Source organism: Vidua chalybeata, chromosome Z, assembly GCF_026979565.1.
Source record: "Vidua chalybeata isolate OUT-0048 chromosome Z, bVidCha1 merged haplotype, whole genome shotgun sequence".
NCBI lineage: Eukaryota > Metazoa > Chordata > Aves > Passeriformes > Viduidae > Vidua > Vidua chalybeata.
This window is the reverse complement of record NC_071570.1, coordinates 9,724,944-9,739,877: the sequence shown is the minus strand read 5'-3', so window position 1 is coordinate 9,739,877 and position 14,934 is coordinate 9,724,944. Positions and strand designations below refer to the sequence as shown.

At 37.4% G+C, this 14,934-nt stretch overlaps 1 protein-coding gene across 19 annotated transcripts in view; it reads left to right on the top strand.

The window, feature by feature from the left end:
• The window catches only part of SPIN1 (spindlin 1), a 61,371-nt gene that overhangs the window by 34,010 nt on the left and 12,427 nt on the right, over positions 1-14,934 (top strand). For 16 of the 19 annotated variants that reach the window (XM_053968973.1, XM_053968972.1, XM_053968969.1 and 13 more), the window contains 2 exons: positions 4,918-5,146; positions 13,901-13,949. In XM_053968973.1, coding sequence (XP_053824948.1) covers positions 5,095-5,146; positions 13,901-13,949 — 101 coding nt within the window. In that variant the 5' untranslated portion in view covers positions 4,918-5,094. Of the gene's footprint in view, positions 1-4,917; positions 5,147-10,111; positions 10,227-11,200; positions 11,294-11,414; positions 11,496-13,900; positions 13,950-14,934 lie in introns of all 19 variants that reach the window. The other 3 variants (XM_053968978.1, XM_053968980.1, XM_053968977.1) reach the window with 3 other exon arrangements.

The following is a 14,934-nucleotide window of genomic DNA, read 5'->3' as shown; positions in this document are numbered from 1 at the left end:
TCATTATGGTAAATAACTTTCCCATTTGTTTATGCTAAATTTTTTAGTAAATAATTAGAAATTGCAGTGTGCTCTCGAATTTTAAAGACACCTTGTTAACAAAAGACAGTGTGCATGAATTTCAGATTCTTCTAGTCTTCTGCTGAGTAATCTGCAGTTTCATCACTATGGCATTGCAATGTGGAGTTAACTTTGAATTTTGTGTCATGAGAGTAGTTTGTGCTGGAAGGGACATTTAAAGAACATCTAGTCTAATTGCCCTGCCATTGGCAGGAACTTCTTCCCTAGACCAGGTCAAAGCCCCATACAGCCAGTCCCAGTGCAGTGGTGTGGGTGTGTTTGTGTATATGCACACACAGTTCCACACCAGTGCTGCTTTTTTCTTGTACAATTGTGGACAGCACCTCTCTGGGTAGAGGTCAAACTGCAGAGGCCATGATAGTGGAGAGGCAGTCATACTTGATTTGACTTGATTTTTCTTTCAGTTCATAAACATGTTTCTGAAAAGTATTATTTCCATAGTTGTCAGCTGTAAATCACGTTTATCTTCAGACTTCATGTACTGTAACAGTACTTTCTTCTCAGACATCAGATCTTACTACCTACACAAATTCCTAGTATAGAATAAAAGAAGTTCCTAATAACTAATATACTGATTCAGCTGGTAGGATATTTCAAAAATTTGTCATTTGAGTTGCTGAATTCTTGTACCACAGGAAAGTGTTTGGGATTTTTTTATTAGGTAACGAAGAAAGAAACCCAACAGTAACAAACTAAAACCAGCATATTTTTATTGCAACCATTATTTAGGAGATATCTTAACAGTAAGATTGCCTTTTGGAAGGCAGGTGCAGAAGCCTTGCATAGAATGATCCTTTCTGCTCATATAATAATGATTAGGGAGTTTGAATAACATACTTCATCCAACTTGTTATTGCTGGAATAAACTATACTACTTCTTCATCTGAAACATGTAGCAGTATCTCTGAGCTAATTTATGGAAGTCACAATTGCTTACCAAGGAATTTAGTTGATGCATTTCAGTTTAGAATGACTCCTTCCCCAGAACATTTTTGTGAAGTAGCACAAAAATGTAGCTCCTGAGCAGCTAGCAGTGGAAGTTCCCGGCGAGTTGTATACAGAAGTCTTTTAGACAGCGAAGTAAAAATATTGAAGCCCACCAGGTGGTGCCAGAAGGCCTGATTAGTGGTGGCTCTGACAGCTGGAACAGACCTGAGAAGGTGCAAGCCTGCCACTTTTGGCTGAAATTGTATCATCTAAATGCAAGCAACGCATGCTATTACCCTTCCTCACCTTTCAAACTTCTCTACCCCTAAAGCAAATACTTCACCAAATACTTCCTTATGTGTTCATGATGGTAAAATTTAACTATGGTGGTTAGGAGTGAGGCACTTAAAATTGTGAGCTTGGTTTCAGCATTAATTATCACTGGTTTTGTCTGCTAACATCTCTCTTCACTGGATAGCAGAGCCATGAAGCTTTCACAAAAATGCTGTAAACAGCATTGTGCCATGTGTTGCAGTGAAATGTATGCAATTTTATGGAAATACAGACATGAATGTTAAGTAAAATCTAAGCTAGAGAATTATTTTAGGTGGTTACACTTATTTTCATGGAGTTAAATGCTCATATAAACATTTTAATGTTTGTAAACAATTAAGTTTATAGAAAAGGGATGAGATATTTCACAGTAAGAACTGAAGTCTGTGCATGTTGTTTTTTCCACAATTTCCCTTTATACTGCAAAAAAAATTTTTCATGAGTTTTATTTTTTCTGTCTTTATGTTATGTCTTTCTGCCTATTTTGATAGTATGATTCCACTATTCTCAAATAGAACTGGTATGATGGACAATCTGTAATGCTAGTGTTTTTAATCTAACACTTAATAGCCTCTGAAACACTGTGCAGTAATTAGACTACTATCAGATTAAATAGTCATCTAATTTCCACACTTTTTTCTAAAGTATGCTTTTGTGTAGAAAGGCTTGTAAAAACAGATGAACAACACACCTAGGCTGGTGAGAAGCAGCTCACAAGTCAAAACAATGTCTGTCTTTTAAGTGAAACCTGCAGCTGCACTGATCATGACCTGTGCTGTTGGATGTTGGGGAAATGGGTGTCTGACAAGTAGGCAGTGGCACTTCTCTTCCAAAAGTTACTGGCAGTCTGTAAAGTCGCTTTGGGTATGTCACTTTGTATCCAAAAAATCCCTACTTATGTTGGATTTGCTTTAGTGTATCTGCCACTATCAACAGAATGACTTTAAAAAGTTGGCTGTTTCATAGGTCATACACATTGCCAAACAAGGAATATCTGCTCTTTCTACACAGAACAGATTATTGTGACTGAGTGCATCAGAAGTGTGTTTTGGTTTTGTTTTTCCCACCTTTATGTGAAGTAGGACATTTCTTGAGACTTGCAGTAAAATATTTTTCATTTTGTGAGTTAATAATCTTCTCTTCTTGATTTTCCATATTAGGAGATCAAGATATTTGCATGTTGGCATTAAGTGATATTTTGTCATTTATCACTTTTAAGAACCTTAAGTTGTACAGGGTTTTGTGTATTTGTAATCAAATAAGTAAGACTTAACTTATATATTCATAAAATTCAAGGTGTTCTTAAAGTGCACCAGTTTGTTTTCAGAAAATGAGGTTTTATGCCTCCTTGCTAGTAACTTCAGAACTGTCATTATGCAACTAAAATGTAAATTGAATTCAGAATATTAGTGTCATCTTCAGTAAGGCTTTGAACTGGTAACAATTACTGGCTTAGTTTCTAGAAAATCAGTTTAAACAGCTGGATCTGGTTTTAACTTAACCTTGTGTCCATACATTGGTTTAGAGAGCATAGTGAAGCACTTTATTAAGTGCTAGCAAATTTTATTGTTCCTAAAAGGATTAGGAATAAATTTTCTGTCTCTAAAGCATGATTTCAAATTTGGGGCATAGTAATGATTGGGGATACTCTATTAAAAAAAATACTTAACTAGTAGAAAACCATATCTTTCATGGTGGTTTAGTTATTTTTCTATACATAACTGCATAAGCAGTGCAATCAAAATATCTAGTACGTTATATTTTTACTATGAATTGGAAATATTGTGAGGGAAAAGTGTATATTACAGGTGTTACAAAATACTTCCCTAGGACAACAGTTCAACAGCTTACTGTAAAGGGGTGTATTATTTTCTAAATCCGAAGAACTTTCATGTTTTGTGGATTTGTGGAGGTGGTGATGGTGATTTGGTTTATGTTTTGGAGGGATTGTTCTTCTAGTTTTGTGGGGATTTGTAGATCAGAAGATATAATACAAGATTACAGTTACTTCTCAACTAATAATAATATTCTCTGGAGGAGAACAGTCTTTATTTTTATGTCATACCTATGAGACTGAGTATGGCAGTATATCACAGCAGTGCTACAAACTTAGAGTTGGTTTTTCATAATCTGTGATGCTTCTATGTTAATGTGTTTTGGTCCATAGGAGAATAAAACTGAGTTCAGTAAAAAAAATAATCCTTATGCTGTATTTCTAGTAAAATAGTTAAGCAAACGACTTACTTCCTATTGGAATATTGTTGCCATGGTATAATTTAGCATTGTTGGCTATACACTGGTAGATTTCAGGATGAGATGAAATATGGGAAACTAATAAGTTTCTGTAAATATTTTTTTTAATTTCACAAATTCTTATGAATTCCTGACTGTAAATTGCTTTAGTTCTTTCTAAAAAGAAAGATTACTGCAGATTACTCCTTACCAATTTTTCCTAGGTATATTGCTCTTTGTTGCTGTATTGTTCCAAGAAGTTAATGGGTAAAATTCATGAAAGAATTGTCAAGTGTTAGATGTAAATGCATTTTTCTGTGTTACAGTTTTACCATACCTCAAGGTATATCACCTTTATGTTCCCTTATTCAGTAAGGCACTAGCTTAAGCTATGTTTTTTCCCTTGTCTGGATCACTAGTTAGGGGCATCCTGTATGAAAATTGACAACAGTTTCCAAAACCGAAGTAAAAGAAGGAATACAGTGCTGACTCACAGATTAGCCAGGCCCTGTCTCTCACAGATTAACAGTGACATTTCTTAAGGAAGTGATCTGATTTCACTTGCCTCTTTTGTGAGCAACACTGAAGTAGTGAATTCTTATACGTAAATGTTTCTAGCCCAGAAATGTTACTCTGAAATAAATTAACCTGTAATGCTTTGATTTTTTTTCACATGGTCAAAATTTTCTGTTATTAAATCCTGAAAAGGATATCAAAAAGTTGTCCTCAGTTACCTCCCTTATCTAGAGGAATGTGATGACTAAATGCTTTAGGAATTCAATGATCTTAGGTAGAAAGAAGTGCCAGAAACTTAAAGAGATCTATGAATCATCAGATCTATGAACTGTTGACGTACTCCACAAATTGCTGGTATGAGCAGTCGTTGCAGTGAAATCAATGTTTTTAAATGCTTTTGTGTTGCATTTTTTTCAACAGTCTTATTTTAACTTCTGTGAAGCAAAGTTATTCTACTATGTGAGAGCATGATATTTCTAACCAAATAGATTGATTAGATTGTTTGATTGGTGCTTTAACCCGGTAAAGGTAGTACAGTTTCTCTAAGTTAGTAGTCATACTTCCCTGTGTTAAGCTCAATGGTTTTTAAGAAGCTTTCATTTCTCTTTGTAACTGGAAATTTACTGTGATGAAGAGATAAAAGTAGCAGCCCTTGTATTTTTTTTGGCCATATGTGTCCTGTGTTGCTGAATATTTTCAGAATAACAGAAGGTGAAGGAATATCCTATTACATATGAAAACAAGCATTAAAGTGAAGCATTGGTTAGGATAGAATATTTTTGTTTCAAAATCAAGCCACTTACAAACTTCACCTGTTTTGTTTTTCAGAGTACTGTAATTGAAAGAGCATCTTCTACATTTGAAGAAGGACAAGTCGTTGATTGAATGGTGGATTAATAAGTGGTGGTCTCATCCTAAGACTAAAAAGAAAATATCCTGGAAGTTGGAAAGAACTGGATTTTCACCCTAGTCAAGCAGCTTTGCTGCTCACTTAAACACAGATGAATGAAGACCCCATTTGGAAAATCACCAGGTCAGCGGTCCAGAGCTGATGCAGGTGAGGTGTTCTTTTTGGATGGTTTTCTTTGCTTTTAATGGATGAAAAGCATTCTTACTTTACTGACTTTTTAAATGTATGAATGATTTTCTGCAGAGGTTAATAATTACAGATGTCATAATTCCTGTTTTAAAAGAAATTTTGCTTTTATTCTAGAAGATCATGGCTTGAAAAGACAAGCTAAAAAATTATGTAGTAAATTTAAATGTAAATTTAGCAGTATAGATCTGACCTTTCTATTTTGTGTTGTGTCAAAAGTTATTAATCAGTGACCTGTGTGGGGAAAGCAACATATTTTTTATTACCAAACTTTGTGAATTGTAGCTTTTATGAAACTCTCAAGAACCAACTGGCAAGTGTAATTGGGAAAACTCAGTTAACTTTTAAAATTCATAAGCAACAGACCATTTGGGTGCTTCCAAATACACGTTTGATTCATTGAATACTGGAACTGGTACTGGAGGATTTCCCAGTAACCCTTTGGAGACTTTCAAACTTGTATTTTACCTGAGACTGTGTTAAAATTTGCTGTCACTTATTTGAAACATGTACTGATTCCAAAAGTAATACAATTACCTTTCAAGTGAGAGGTAGAGGTTTCAAAGGAGAGATCCAGTGCACAGTCTTAAATGCTTGGTTCAGTGACCAAATGGAGACAGTGATGAGTGGAGCTCCTCAGGTGTCAGTATTGTGAGCAGCATTGTTTAACATCTTACTCAGTGGTAGGGATGGTGGGATTGGATGCAGTCTCAGCAGGTTTGCTGATGACTCCAAGCTGTGTGTTACAGTCAGCATGCTGGAGGGAAGGAATGCTATCTGGAAGAACCTGGACAGGATTGAGAAGTGGGCCCTCTATGCTTTGTGATATTCAACAAAGCCAAGTGCCAGGTGCTGCATCTGCGTTGGGGCAATTCCAAGCACAAATAGATCCTGGACAGAGAATGGACTGAGGGCAGCCTTGACAAGAAGGACTTGGGGGTGTTGGCAAATACGAAGCTCAACATGACCCGTCAGGGTATACTCACAGCCCCAGTGGCCTCTCACATCCTGGGCTGCATCAAAAGCAGCATGACCAGCAGGTTGAGGGAGGTGTTACTGCCTTTCTAGTCCACTCCAATGAGACACCACCTGGAGTACTGCATCCAGCTCCGGGGCCCCTAAAGTAAGAATGATGTGGATCAGTTGGAGTGAGTACAGAGGAGAGCCATGAAGATAATCTGAGACCTGGAACACCTCTCCCACAAGGACAGATTTCAGGAGCTGTAGTTGTTCAGCCTGGGGAGAGAAGGCTCCAAGGTGACCTAATTATGGTCCGCCGGTATCTGAAGGGGACTTAAAAGAAAGCTGAAGAGAAGCTATTTAGAAGCTCTTGTAATGACAGGAAAAGAGGAAATGGCTTCAAACTGAAAGATGGTAGATCCAAAGGATGGCCATGAGTGACTAAAAGGCTGGAGCTCCTCTCATGAGAAAAGGCTGAGAGTTGCAGTTGTTCAGCCAGGAAAAGAGGAGGCTCCAGGGAGTGCAGCCTTTTCATTTTTAAGTGAGACTTACGAGGAAGACAGAGAAAAGCTATTTGCCAAAGCCTTCAGTGACAGTGCATGGGGTAATTGTTTTAAACAGAGAGTACAGTTAGGTTTGAGTATACAGAAGAATTTTTTTACTATGAGTATGTATGGTGAAATACAGGAACAGGTTACCCAAATGTGAGTGACTCCTCATTGAAAATGTTTACGGTTATGTTCAAAGGGATATTAAGCAACTTGATCTAGTGAAAAGTGCCTTCCCCCATCATAGGGCTAAATGAGGTAACCTTAAGAGAATCTGTGAGATTACCTAGAACAGCTGTAAAAAAAGAAAAAAGTTGTACTTAAAGAAGTAACTTTTAAATCAGATCTGTTGAGCTTTACAGCATTATGGATACAAATATCTTATTTACTGCCTTCCATTTTTAATGGTAGTTGCCACTTGCCAAGAAAGTTTACAAACAGCACGTAGGGTTCCAGAATAGCTACATTTTAAGTAGAAATTAGGATTTTAAGTCTTGCCTATAAAATTGCTGTCATCTGGGATTGAATAATAAAGCAGTAATATGATCTTTATCAGGAGGAAAAATTAATAAAAGAAAAAGATACAGTAAAAGAGTGGAAATAGTCTATGTATTTTATATTTGATATGTTAATAATATAAAATAACAAAATTGTTGGATTCTAGGAGACTTCTGGATCATGTATGGGTAGCAAAAAAACAGTCTGGAGGTCCAGTGTTAGTGTCAGGTATTCATATAGGGCAAAATTTGATGCATTAACAAAACATTTTTCAACTGACTTTAATTTCATCCTGTTGTAGAGACTTATCGATCTAGCACTACAGGTTGGTAGTATCTTTGACAAAGCCAGTTTTCAGCTGTCCTGTCTGTCTGCTTAGGAAGGAAATGCTTTTTTATGTTGTAAAGTAGGTGCTTAGGAAGGAAATGCTTTTATATATGTTGTAAAGTAGGTGTAAAGGAAGAGGTGTATGTGATTTATATTATCTAGACTTTTAAAATCTCTCTGGGAAACATACTTTGTATATAGTTCCTTTTTGAGAAGCAAAGGGTAGGATTGAAGGTGGAGAAAAGTAGGCAAGGTCGACGTTTAATTTTTACACAACAGTAGATTACACGGCTACAGACTATGAGTTTGTCAAAGTATAGAGTTGCTTTCCATGATATCGTTTTCATGAATCAGACAGGTGCTCTTGGCAGTGTGCCTGCCTGTCTCTCTAATTAGTGCAATGCTGTCCCAAATATAGGAGAAATACAGCCGTTTAAAAAATTAATATGCAGTATATTTGATTGTAAAGTAAGATGTGATTACCTTGCGTTAACACAATTGATCCTTCTAAATCTAATGATCACTTGTATAATGCTGTCTAATTGAAAGGCATGGTCCTTTGGAGTCTTTCTTAACAGAGTTCTCCTAGAGATACAGAATCCTACTGAACTGCATGATGGTCAGGAGCAGTTGTAAAGACTTTACTGGATGGTTTGAAAACATAAAAGTACTCTCTTAGTAAAGAAAACTTTTAACACATTTATGAGCATATAACGATTGAGTCATATATGAGAATTTGAAGTTTTTTCACTCATAAAAGCAAGTTTTAGTTGTTAAATTGTTTTAGTATTGTCTTTATTAACTAAGAAAAGAGATCATGGATGTGAATTGCTTAGAATTGCAGTGAAATCTTTTGTGTAGAGTTAGAATTTGGTTTATGTCTGTACTTCTGACCTATTTCAGTTAAAAGACCTCCTTTCTTCAAACTCTTTTGAGTTGAGGTTGAGCAATACTAGGTGTGAATCAGCACACTGAAGTGTTTCTTAGGTCCCTGAAAGTAATTCTGAAATAGTCTCCAGATACAGAGTGGAATTACTGCTGTTCACACAGATGATTCTGGAATACAACTTTAAAACATCTAGGTTTTGCTGCCTGTTGTTAATATAGGAGATACTTAGATAAATAAAATATGGTTGCTGTTTTCTGAAGAGCCTGTCTGATTTTCATGGGTTGCATGGAGATTACCAGCTCATGTCACAATAGCAGAAAATTGCCAGTAGCTTTGTCCCATCCTTCTTCCTATTCTCTTATAGCCCCAGCTGAAATGACATGTATATTTCCCTTGAAGCCAGCATCCTGAACAGTTATTTTTTTTAGTCTTGTCATACCCTGTTTCTTTATCTTTGTCTGGAGTAAAGTTCAGAAACATGATTTCTAGTTTTGCTGTTGAATTTTAAGAGTTTAATGTAAGGGGTAGAATTAATGAGCCTCAGCAAACATAAGTATGACAAAACACCATATGGCAGTTGAATTCCTAAATCTGTTGCTCTTGTCTGGAAGCTGGAGGTTGTGGTCACTTTCTATTACAAAAAATGTTTCTGTGCCTTTAGTCATAAAAAAAGGAAATAGTTTGATATGAAAGGGACCTTTTAAAGGTCGTCTTGTCCAACTCCTGCAATTAGCAGGGACATCTTCAACTAAATCAGATTTTTTTTAAATAGAATATCTCCAATCATTACTATGCCCCAAATTTGAAATCATGCTTTGGAGACAGAAAATTTATTCATAATCCTTTTAAAGTCACAATTCATTTGCTAGCACTTAATAAAGTGATTCACTATGCTCTCTGAACCAATGGGTAGCAAAAAACAGTCTGGAGGTCCAGACACAAGGATACTGAAGTTGTACTGAAGACTTGGATACTTTCAGGGATGGGGCAACCACCAACCTGTGCTAGTATTTCACCACACTCAATGTAAAAAGACTTCTTATATCTAATCTTCCCCATTTTAAAATTATTACCCTGTGTCCTGTCGCAACAGGTCCTACTAAAAAGTCTGTCTCCATATTTCTTACAGGCCTCCTTCACATACTGGAAGGTTCAATAAGGTCTCTTCAGAGCCTTCTCTTTTCCAGGCCAAACAATTCCAACTCTCACCTTTCTTCATACAGGAGGTGCTCCAGCCCTCCAGTCATCTGCGTGGCCTTCCTATGACCTGATTCCAGCAGGTCTCTTCATTGCTAGGAGCCCTGGATGCAGGGTTCCAGGTGTGCTCTCACCAGAGCAGAGCAGAGAGGCAGAATCCCCTCCCTCCCCTGCTGCCCACGCTGCTTTGGATGCAGCCCAGCACACATTTGGCTTTCTGGGCTGGGAGCGCCCATGGCTGGGTCATTTTGTCCAGCTGCTCTGTTCTTCTTGTTATAAGTAAAAATTAATTGAGCCAAATTTAATATTTAATAAAAATAGATTTTTATTACGTGACTGAAATTCGGTCTGAGATAGCCACAATCCAATCAAAAATGGTCAGTGCCAAGCCCGGGTATCAGTGCTGGGTGAGACACAGGTCTGACCGCTACCACAGAGGGTCCTCTATGTTTCATACCAGCTGTGCTGTCCAAGTGATTTTTATTCAGTTTATTCTGCCCGAGGCAGAGTGCCTTTTCTTCCTTTCAGGACTGCACATATTCATGTGGAGTTCTTTCTCTGCAATGAACTGAACGAACTGAACAGGAGTGATGTACATCCATGATTGTGTTCCTGGAATCAGGTATTGAGATGTATCTCTCTAATGGCTCCAGCTATCTCAATCTTAGATATTTATCATGTATCATCATCCAGACGTTCCTTGGATCACCTGGAGGAACGATCCATCTCTAGGCTGGCTACTTTCATTCGATTGCAAATGAGGTTCTCCTTCCTCCTGTCCAGGTGGTTTCGACACTGTGATGCAATCCCCGACACTGACTTGTGCACTAAAAATATTTTATAAGAATGTTTCTCACCAGTATATATATATATATATATATATACCAAAACGTGGAGGGACTTCATGATTGCAGATTTCCAGGCAGCTGCTATTTGTGAAAATTAAAGCCATGAGGGAGGGAGCGGCTTCTTATGAAGAAGTCTCCATGGCATGGCAAGAGAGGCTCCTCTCCCTAAGAGAACTGAAGAAAGACTATTTTAGAGGTGATAAACTGACTGAAAGTCCCAGGCTTTGTCTCTTTATGTTGTTAGTGGAAAAGAAAATAGGGTGTGGTGGGAGGAGAAGTGTTCTGAAGGATTTTTCTGATTTCTTCTTAGTTTTATTTTAATTCTGTTAATAAAGTTTTCTTTATACCCTTTAAAAGTTTGAGCCTGCTTTGCTCTCCTCCTAATCCTTATCTCACAGCAGAAAATGAGTAAGTAATTCTAGTGGGTGCACTAGTGTTTGGCCAGCATTAGGCCCACTACAGTAGCCAAGCAGTTCAATAGTGTAACCTGATATATCCTTAAAAGGAGTTTACATCTCTATGAGACCTATCTGAATTCAGAATGTGCAAATTAGGATGGCAAATTGTGGCAAATCAGCATCTGGTTAGTACAAGAGCGTGTGTAACTGAGGATCTTCAAATACTTGCTATTGATATATTTATTAAACATCCAAATGCCATTACTTCATGTATTAAACTGGGAGTTCTCTTAAGAGACTGACATAAGATGATGAGTAGTACTTAGTTCTCTGTGTTGTCTTTGGTATAGAGCTCATTACATCAGTGAACAAGTTGTATCTTATGAAAAATTTGAAGATCCCAAAGTGAGAACTTAGCAAACAGCAAAATCCCATTCCCAGAGGTCGGCATAACTTCTCTTCTGTATTTATTGCAAGTGTTGTAGTAAATCTTCCTTCTCTGTCAATCTAGTGTTTCTGTTCTTGACTTTGAAAGATAAATCATTTATACCTCCCTTCTTACAGGTTACAGAGTCCTTGAGAGGTGGACAGAAAGCAAATTTTTGTGCTGCACTATTCTGTTGTTTTGCTGTGTTTTTACTTGAGGTACTTTAGCCAAAATCTTACTTTTCTCTGATTAGCTGATTTTTTTTTTTTAAATAAAGCATCACCATATTTTTAATATAATGTGTTGTATTATATTATATATTAGTAGAACACAGCCTTATATACAGAGAGGTAACTGAAATTATGCTTAGAAAGTTTTTTTTTTACAGGTTGTAATAAAGTCCTAAAGTCTTTGGGTTTCTAATCAAACTTTTTGTGATGTGGTTTTTGTTTTTTCAGCTAAGTTCTTACAAATACTCAATGTAATTATTTGGGTTTGTAACAGTCAAAAATTGCAAGTAGGATCTTTACTGTAGTAATTGACAGACAAGGCCTAATTTTTAAAAATTAGGAACATTTCAGAAAAATTACTGTTGGAAATGCAGATTCCTGAAGATCTGATGCAAGTTAGAATATACTAAACATAAGATTATTTTAATTACTAATTAATTATATTAATTTTGCCATTTCTGTAACTTTGTGTATGCCCTCCTAAATTTTGCATACAAAAATTAAGATACTTATGAAGACTTTGAAGATTACTGGTACTGTCAATGTTTAACTCCTGTGTGATTCTCTTCAATATGTATATAATTCTAGATATGCTTGGAACATGCACATAGTGTAAATTTAAAAGAATTGGTTTGTTTAGGCCTATAGAGAAATTAAAGCACTTTTCTGCAAGTGTTAATTCAAGCATTCCTAGTTATAATTGTAGGCATGTTTATACATAAACATGAGGCGTTAGAGTTATACATGGTTCAGTCCGTCACTGTGACCAAGTTGTTTTAGATATGGCAACCAAGAAGCAAAAAATCCAAAGCAGTCCAAAACAAGCTACTGTGAAGAAATTTTAACTCCATACTATTAAAAAGCAGTATAGTGAGGAAGACAAGGAGAATCAGGATGAAGCCAGATATCTTCTGGCCATGTAGTCACCATCAGCCATCACTTTACCAGGGGCTATTTCAGTCAACTCCAGTAAATGATCCATATGCAGGTGGCCTTTGACTGTGATCTGAGGCTGCAGTTTTCATTCTGATAATTAATCTTGATTTTTCTACCTGTGCACATTACCTTTTATGTACAGCATTCTTCTGAAAGTGTTTTTCTGTCATTTTGTTCTTGCATATTTTCACTGTTGTTGTTGATTGACCATTGCAACTACTGTCTCTGTTGTGTTTAGTTCAGCTTCCATTTTAATAGTTGCTGTCACTCGTTATATTCATCACTGAGTTTCTGTGTTGGGTTTGCATGGCAAGATACCAGGAGGGTGCAAGGGTGACTTCTTTGAGAACAGCTAGAAGTTTCTCTTGTGTCCAAGAGAGCCAATGCCAGCTGGCTCCAAGATGGACCTGCCACTGGCCAAAGCTGAGCCTGTCAGTGATGGTGGTAGTGCCACTGGGATATTGTATTTAAGAACAGGGGAAAGATCCTGCCCTACAGCAATTGCAATTGTAGTAGGAGAGGAGTGAAACTATGTGCAAGGTCACTGCAGAAGGAGAGGGAGGAGGTGCTTCAGGCACTGGAGCAGAGGGTCCAGTGCAAACTCTGGTGAAGATTATGGTGAAGCAGCTGTGCCCCTGCAGTGCATAGAGGACCCTACACTGGGGCAGGTGGATGTGATTGAAGGAGTCTATGAGCCTGCAGGAAGTCTGCACTGGAGCAAGTTTCCTGGCAGGACTGTGTGGCCCCATGAGAGGAGAGAGGAGCAGGTCTGTTGGCAGGACATGTGAGCCCATGTGGGGCTCACTGCAGAGCAGCCTGTAGCTCCTGTGAGAGGGTCCCCACACTGCAGTGGGGAAAAAGTAAGATGAGTCCTTCCCCTGACGAGGGAGAACTAACCCTAACCCTGAGGAGAAAGAAAGAAGCAGCAGAGACAAAAAGTGATTCACTGAGTGCACCTTCATTCCCTGTCCACTTGTGCTACCTGGAAGACAGGAGGTAGAAAAAAAATGGGAGTGAAGTTAGGCCCAGGAAGAAGGGAGAGCTCCGAGGAAGGTATTTTTAAGATTTGGCTTTATTTCTCATTATCTTACTCTGGCTTACTTGGTAATAAATGAATATTCCCTGAGTAAAGCCTGGTTTGCCTGTGATGCTAATTGGTGAATGATGCCTCTCTGTCCCTCTCTTGACCAAGGAATGTTTGGTTGTATTTTCTCTCACTTGTCCACCTGAGAGAAGAGGTAGAGCAGCTTTGGTGTTTACCAGGCATCTAGCCAAGGTCAGCATACCACAGCTTCATGTATAGATAGCCAATGTCTACCTCTCTAGAGCCTTTTCCCATTTTAGCAGGTCACTGATCAGTCATAACATGAAGTGTTTGGATTTGACATTTAATATGATGGCTTTTATGTAAGTTTTGAACTTAGTTCTCAGTAATTCCAACATCTTTTATATTGTAGGTCATGCAGGAGTGTCTGCCAGCATGATGAAGAAAAGAACATCCCACAAGTAAGTTGTTAATATATTTACTAAAGAATAGCTCTCAGTAACTGGAAGTACTGTTCAAGAAATATATCTGTATTGTTCCACTCTGTTCTTGAAAATTGTGGAATAATATTCAGTCTGTATATGTGTGTAGAGTCAGACTTCTAGTCCTTTCAGGAGAGTAGTAGGAAAGAAAGCCCCACAGATGAAGTTTTAAACTTTGTTTTGACTGTTAACATAATATTTTTTTTTAATATAATTTTGAAATTCTTTCTGGAATCTGTAGAGAAGGATTTTCAAGCCTAAGCTTAGCCACATCTACTGTAGGACATCTGTTGTCTGGCACAGAGTTTGTGCAGTCACCAGGTCAAAAAAAACCTGCAAATCATGCTTACAAAGAACCCAGTTGGGAAGGAATCTCAGATATATCTAATCATGTATGCACTATAACTGTAGTGTTGGAAAATATTTTTCATTTTTTAAAAATAAAGAACGTACTGAAATACATTTGTAAGGAAGCTGCTATTAGTATGTTAAGGAAGGATACCTGCTTTTGCTACACTTACATGGCATGTATTTTTCCATCTTCAACATTTTAAATAGTGGCAGCTGAACACTGGTGAGTAGCTGTGTGAAAGTAGAGTTAACGTTCTGGATATAATTGGTCTTAGTGTCATGCAGCAAGATACCATATCTGGCTGTATCTGGTGAGAGAAATCTAAGCTGGGTAAGTGGGAAACTTAAAATGTTACTAGCTGTTTGTAAGTGTAAAGTCATATAGTGTGTATCAATCATAAGCAATTTGTTTGGCAGGTGTATTTTCCACAATTAATCTAGTTAATCACTATTAACAGTGTTAACTATTTCCCAGAGACAACACCTTGTGTTAAACTACTCTGATGCCTTCCACCAGCTCATCATTATCCATTCTTGTCTATCTTCATAGAAGGCAAAGAGAAACATTTTTTTGTCTAGGGGCAGGTAGAGTTGGTTAAACTTTAATTTCTCT